We start from the raw sequence: 6569 nt of genomic DNA on the forward strand, positions 1-6569 counted from the left end.
TAATATGTCTTGAACTTATCTGAATTCAATTAATGAAGATCTCCTAACATTTTCTGATTTATTTGACAGTTGACAATTAAAAGGAGATATTTTTCGCAGACTTTATTATAGCCCTTGTGGCTGTTGAAACCGCTATTGGAATAGGCCGGACAGGGAAGTCCCCTCCTCATCAAAACAAAACCAACCGGTAAGGACACATCACTATTTTGGGTACCGTGGGAATATGATTTGTCTTACAGGTTGTTGAAGGCAGTGATGTCATTGTTGATGGAAAAAATATCTTCACATATTGGCATTACATGGGAGAACAAAAGTAAATTATTGGTGTAAATGATACAATGCACAGGCCCCGCGCATACACACATTGAATAAATCATTACATACTTTATGATCTTAAAAAATGTGGTTGTATCCCGCATCCAGGATGCACATGCGCTCATCGACCACGTCTCGTAAAAATTGTAGCAACTGAAGTCTCCCCCACCTATGAGGTAACTTCCAAAGGGAGGAACAACCTATAGTTCAATTAGTAGAGAATCATAGTGTTCAATGTTGTTGAAATTCAAGTTGTAATCCTTTTGGAAATTCAAGTTGTAACTGAAGCCGCTATTGGAATAGACCGGATAGGGAAGTCCCCTCCTCATCAAAATGAAACAAACCGGTAAAGACGCGCCATTGTTTTGGATACCGTGGGAATAGAATTTGTCTTACAGGTTGTTGAAGGCAGTGATGTCATTGTTGATGTAAAAAATAATATCTTGACATATTGGCATTACATGGGAAAACAAAAGTAAATTATTGGTGAAAATGATACAGTGCACATGCCCCGTGCATACACACATTGAATAAATCATTACATACTTTATAAAATCAAGCACATCACTAATTCAAGTCGAGTGGGTGAACTACTCGGCATTCGAGCCGCCTTCAAGGAAAGGATAATCTGTGTAGCCAATGACAGGATCTTGCGTGTAGAAAGTGTTACGGTCGTACTTGTTCAATGGTGAGTCGAGCTCGAATCTCTTTGGCAAATCTGGATTAGCTAGAAAGATCCTCCCATAAGCAACGAGATCAGCATAGCCGTCGGCCACCACTTTGTTGCCTTCCTCTCGATCATACCCTCCAGCGGCAATGAAAGTGCCGTTGAATGCTTTCCTGAATGGCAGAAGCCCGTGGGGTATTTGTCTGCGACCATCCACAATTGCCATCCGGGGTTCTACCATGTGGCAATAGACAAACCCTTGATGCTTGTTGAGCTGTTGTACCATGTACATCCCAAGTGCATGTGGGTCCGAGTCGAAGCAGTCCATGTAGTCCACGAATGGAGACAACCTGATGCCTACGCGATCCGCACCAATCTCATGGACTATAGCATCAATTACCTCCACCGCAAAGCGGCACCGGTTCTCGAGGCTGCCACCGTACTCGTCGGTGCGATCATTAGAGCTGTCTTTCATGAACTGCTCCAATAGGTACCCGTGTGCCCCGTGGATCTCCACGCCGTCGAACCCCGCCTCGACGGCATTCCGGGCAGCACGTCTGAAGTCATCGACAATCAGCGGTATCTCGTCCGTTTGAAGCTGTCGGGGCTTGGAGTAGACCATGCCGGACTCAGCATCAGGTGTTATCTGCTTGTCAGTGCTGGAGATCGGCGCCTGTCCATCTGGCTGGAAATCTGGTTTGTTCGAATATAAACAGAGAGCAAGATAAGTAACAATTAATCAATCGGTGGGATCAAATAGGTTACCAACACAAAAAAACATGGATGCCTAAATGCCTAATTGCTTAGGAAAGGATCAAGTAAATCTCAGAGCGGATGATAGTGACAACAAATAAATCTCAGAGCGGTAGTACAGTTTATCAACAGAAAATAGCATGGATTCTTCTCTCTCAGAAAAATAGCATGTCCGGATTCCCAACTTACCGTTGGTGGAGACCCTTCCGACGTGCCAGATCTGGCAGAAGAAGAGAGCGCCCTTGCGGTGGACGGCGTCGACGATGGGCTTCCAGGCGTCGACCTGCTGCTGCGTCCAGATGCCGGGGGTCTCCGGGTACCCCTGCGCGGTGGCGGAGACGCCGGTGGCCTCGGCGATGAGCAGGCCGCCCTTGGTGGCCCGCTGCGAGTAGTAGGCCGCGGCGTGCGGCTGCGGGACGTTGGCGTAGGAGCGGCAGCGCGTGAGCGGCGCGAGCACCACCCGGTGGGAGAGCTCGAACCGGCCCATCCTGTGCGGCGTCAGCAGCGGGATCGCCTCCTTGGCCACCATCTTGCTCGCCGTGAACTGGATGCTACGCAAATTGCAAAGGAATCTGTAAAAATCTTGCTCTGTTGCTTGCTTCTGAGCTCTGTTTCTGTATGTCTGTGGCTGAATCAGGATGAGGGCCTGGCTGTGTATTTATAGGTGCTGGTGATTGGACCCCTCCCGTGTGGCCGTGTGGCGTTGTCGTCTTTGTTTGACCAGCCGGTCTGTTCCCGTTTCCCTGAACTTGCCACTCTCTCCGTCAGCGTATGCGTGTGTGTGAACCACGGAGCATGTGGTCGTGTTCCGTTTGCGCACTAATCAAATGTGTGGTTATCGATCCTAGTAGTCGGTGTCAATGCTGGTTCATCAGCAGGTATCCTGGACTAGAGGCTTTTGTTAGCGTGCACTTCACGAAAATGAAATCTCATGCATAGCACAATGACGTTTTTCTAGATCATTTAATTAAGAAGGTGATTTCAGGTCGACATATATGCAATGGTGGAGTTTTTTAGACTATCACGGGTTATATTACCCCATGCAGCCGCTATCCAGTTTCTTTCGCGAAAATAAAACGAAAATAACGGTTTATACAATAGATATGTAGTAGTATAAGATAAAATGTTCTTTTTCTTCCTGAAACGACTCCCACAGGATTAGGTTTCTTCCTCCTCATGTCGGCACAGTCGTCAGTCCGTCTCACATCCGATGGTCTTTGGACCGTGGAGGTGCGTCCATGTTTGATTCCCGCCTCGATGGTATGCCTAGCATATCTTTGAAGAGTGTGTGGAGGTGTGTCTTTGTCGCATATCATGAGATTCTGTCGGTTCTGGTCTCCGGTGATCCAGTCTTTGTTCGTGTGTTTACATATTTGATCCTTTCGCACTATAAATTTCTTCATCGATGATGGTTGGTCTAGTGTGTTGGTCCTGTAAAGTCTTAGCACGGCGATGATTGCTCTATAGACCCGTTGCAATTTTTGTAACATATGATTTTCTCTGTACTGTCATGATTTATTATGAATAGGTTGAAAATTTCCTTTGTAAACAAAGTATATGAAGATTACTTCAAAATTCTGATTACCTGCAGTAATTCTTTTCCCAATCAATTCGTGCAATTTGTTTTTCCTTTTTTGCATATACTTCCTCCGTTCGGAATTACTTGTCTCGAAAATAGATGTATCTAGAACTAGAATATATCTAAATACATCCGTTTCTACGACCAGTAATTCCGAACGGAGGGAGTAGAAAACCGAACGGTCACTTTTGCCCCAGGTGCCGATAGGAAGAAGACACGGGAAGGTTCTCTCGCATTCCCATCCGTTGAGTGCTACCGCAAGTGCTTACGCCGCGCCAACGTCACTGCAGACGTGGGCTCCCTATCACTGCTCCCGTCGTGCGGTGCCGTGTGTGTGCACGTGTGTGTCCTCCTTGCAGAAAACATACGAGTCGGTGCCTCGAACTAGCGCGCATGCGGATCGTAGCTGGTCCGTCCAGGCTCCTTACCGCTCGCCACGGCCGCGCTGCTCCGGTGCCTCTCGACGTGATCCCACCTCTGCAGCGACGCGTACAGGTTGGACAGCCCGTACGCGGCGCCGTCGCGGCCGTCCAGCTCCGCGATCCGCCCCGCCGCCCACTCGCTCGCCGCGACGCCGTCCCCCGAGCCGCGCGCGTGGAGCAGCAGGCACCCCAGGACCTTGGCGTTGGGGCGGACGGGCATCGTCCGCACGAGCCGCACGGCCTCGCCGAGCAGCCCCGCGCGGCACAGCAGGTCCACCATGCAGCCGTAGTGCTCCGCCCCGGGAGCCACCCCGTGGGCCGGCAGCATCTCGCCGAAGAGCGCCCGGCCCTCGGCCACCAGGCCCGAGTGGCTGCACGCCGACAGGAGCGCCACGAACGTCACCGAGTCCGGCTTCACCTCGTTGTTCTTCTTGCTCGCCTCGACCATGTCGCGGAACGCCCTGACGGCGTCCTCGCCGCGGCCGTTCCTGCCCAGCCCCGCGATCACCGTGTTCCAGCAGAAGAGGTTGGGCGCGCCGGGCGGCATGGCGCTGAAGACCTCGAGCGCGCGGTCCACGCTCCCGCACTTGAAGTACATGTCCATGAGGGCGTTGCTCAGCACGGCGTCGGGGCTCGTCCCCAGCAGCTGCCGGGCGGAGAGATGGACCGCCCGGCCAAAGCCGAAGTCCCCCACCTGCGTGCAAGCCGTCACCACGGTGGCAATGGTGACCGCGGTGGGCCTCGGCGTCTCCTGATCCCCCTCCTGCGTCAGCCGGCGGAACATCGCGATGGCGGCGGCTGGGTCTCCCCGGCGCAAGTACCCGGCCATCATCGTGTTATAGGTGACGACGTCCCGCAGTGATGAGCCCATCCGGTCGAACAGCTCCCGTGCAGCGTCCATCCGCCCGGCCTTGCAGTACCCGTCGACCATGGCGTTCCACGACACGACGCTGCTCGTCGCCGCGCGCAGGCTCGCCTCGAAGACTGCCCTGGCGGAGGCGAGGTCGCCGGCCCTGCAGTAGCACGTGAGCAGGGTGTTCCACGACGCGGGGGTCCTGTCCGGCTCCGGCATTCGGTCGAACAGCCTCCGCGCGTCATCCGCCCTACCCGAGGCGCCGAGCGCGGCCAGCATGGCGTTGAAGGCGACCGCGTCCCTGCGCGGCATCTCGTCGAACAGCCGCTGGGCCGGAGCCAGGAGGCCGCGCTTGCCGTAGCGGACGAGCAAGGCGGTCGCCAGCACGACGTCGGAGGCGAGGCCGAGCTTGCAGACGAGGCAGTGGAGGGCCTGCTCTTCGCGGCGGCCGCGGCATCCCGTGACCGCGCGCAGGACGGCGGCGCGGCCGCGCGGGAGCGTCCTCGGCTGCATCTGCCGTGTCTTCTCTCCCAGGAAACTGAATTTCCATTAGCCGCCCTCTGAATTCACAGTGAACTTGAGCGCAAGTCGGAATTCTCAGGTTCTTGTTTCACAAAAAAAAAAAAACTCAGGTTGACACTCAAGCACTTGGCAGGCGGCTTCGGTTTGTGCAACGAGTTTTTGTCAAATTCGGCATTGTGAAAAATTACGCACCTAAATGCTTTCGTGACTTTGCATTGATCCATTGCAATCGTCAAAGACACACTGAATTCAGCCCTTGTTGTGCTTGGATTACAAAAATATACGAACACTTCCTATTTGTTGGCTGAAACAATTGACTACGAAAATGCAAGCAAATTACAGGGTGCACGTATTTTCCTTAATGTTGTGTTGTTTCGGCCTAATTTTTCTTACAAACCAGGCCAACTCTCTTTTCCTTAACAAAACGACAGGAGCACCTCCCCTCTGACAATGTTTCACTGAAAAATATAGGGATGGCTTCCATCTGTCAGGCGGCGACCATTTAGGGTCGATCTGGAGTCGACGAAATGTGTTGCGATGTGGTTATTTAATAGTATGTTATGGAAAAATTAGGAAGGACGAAAACGTATCAAACAAACACTAAAAGACTAAAAAAAAGAGGGCATGCGGATTTTGATAATTTGTATTACCAAAGGTAGCCTTAATTATTCCCACCTAGACTATCTACCTTCTTCACGTCCACATTGCTTTCTTTTCAGTCCTATAATCTCGAGAATATTTCCTACCTCGTTTCGCACCGGGGGTGGGAATAAAGCTCAATGCTCGGTGAGCTTAACGAGCGCTCGTTTGATTGTCACATGCTCATTTGTCAACGAACTGAGGCAATCTCATTAACTTAGGATCCGAGCAACCGAGTTTGTGACAAGCTCCGTTCAACTTGTTGATATTCTTAGTAACTCATGACTACTTCATGTAAACACAATTGGGTAGCCCACTCCCCACTTTAGATATCTTATGTCGCATTGCTTATTCCTTACCACATGACACTAGTCTTTTATCATTTTATCTCGTAGTCGAACGGAGGCGATGGCATCAAGCGGGTTGTGGTCGTCAAACTTGATATTTGATACAATGACACCTAGTATGGTTGAACCTTTAACAAGTGCTCATGAGCGTTCGCGAGCGTCTAACACAATTATCGGAATCCTTATTTTCAAAATAGACATTATAAAAATAAATAAAACCGGAGGTAATCCAATCTCCATTTCTTTGTAGTTTTCTATTATAAAACCAAACTAGTGATAAAATAAGAAACAAAAAGACTCAATTGCAAGATTTAAAGATATACCTTCAAGCACTCACCTCCCCGACAACGGCGCCAGAAAAGAGCTTCATGTCTACTACGCAATTTTATTCTTGTAGACACGTGTTGGTCCTCAAAGCGCATAATTTTATAGGACAGTAGGAATTTTTCTTCAAGTGGATGACCTAAGCTTT

The 6569-nt window shown here is 50.7% G+C and overlaps 2 protein-coding genes across 2 annotated transcripts; both read right to left on the bottom strand.

Annotated features, from left to right (window-relative positions):
* Positions 1 to 714: 714 nt before the first annotated feature.
* On the bottom strand, positions 715 to 2359 carry LOC123153478 (12-oxophytodienoate reductase 1). The gene is made up of 2 exons (XM_044572584.1): positions 1925 to 2359; positions 715 to 1675 (listed from the first exon to the last, which is right to left on the bottom strand). The coding sequence occupies exons 1-2, from the start codon at positions 2262 to 2264 to the stop codon at positions 906 to 908; spliced, it is 1110 nt and encodes a 369-aa protein (XP_044428519.1). The 5' UTR covers positions 2265 to 2359; the 3' UTR covers positions 715 to 905.
* A 1101-nt stretch (positions 2360 to 3460) lies between these two features.
* LOC123150470 (pentatricopeptide repeat-containing protein At3g29230) lies at positions 3461 to 5327 on the bottom strand. The gene has a single exon (XM_044570318.1). It carries the CDS (start codon positions 5100 to 5102, stop codon positions 3699 to 3701), a length of 1404 nt encoding a protein of 467 aa, XP_044426253.1. The 5' UTR covers positions 5103 to 5327; the 3' UTR covers positions 3461 to 3698.
* Between the last annotated feature and the right edge of the window lie 1242 nt (positions 5328 to 6569).

Source organism: Triticum aestivum, chromosome 7A (genome assembly GCF_018294505.1).
Source record: "Triticum aestivum cultivar Chinese Spring chromosome 7A, IWGSC CS RefSeq v2.1, whole genome shotgun sequence".
Classification (NCBI taxonomy): domain Eukaryota; kingdom Viridiplantae; phylum Streptophyta; class Magnoliopsida; order Poales; family Poaceae; genus Triticum; species Triticum aestivum.

Excerpts from the sequence above, each read along its gene's own strand:
- LOC123153478 (XM_044572584.1), bottom strand. The coding sequence starts at position 2,264 with ATGGTGGCCAAGGAGGCGATCCCGCTGCTGACGCCGCACAGGATGGGC. Across the intron at positions 1,676-1,924 it reads CGGAAGGGTCTCCACCAACG|ATTTCCAGCCAGATGGACAG; the intron begins GTAAGTTGGGAA and ends CGAACAAACCAG.
- LOC123150470 (XM_044570318.1), bottom strand. The coding sequence starts at position 5,102 with ATGCAGCCGAGGACGCTCCCGCGCGGCCGCGCCGCCGTCCTGCGCGCG.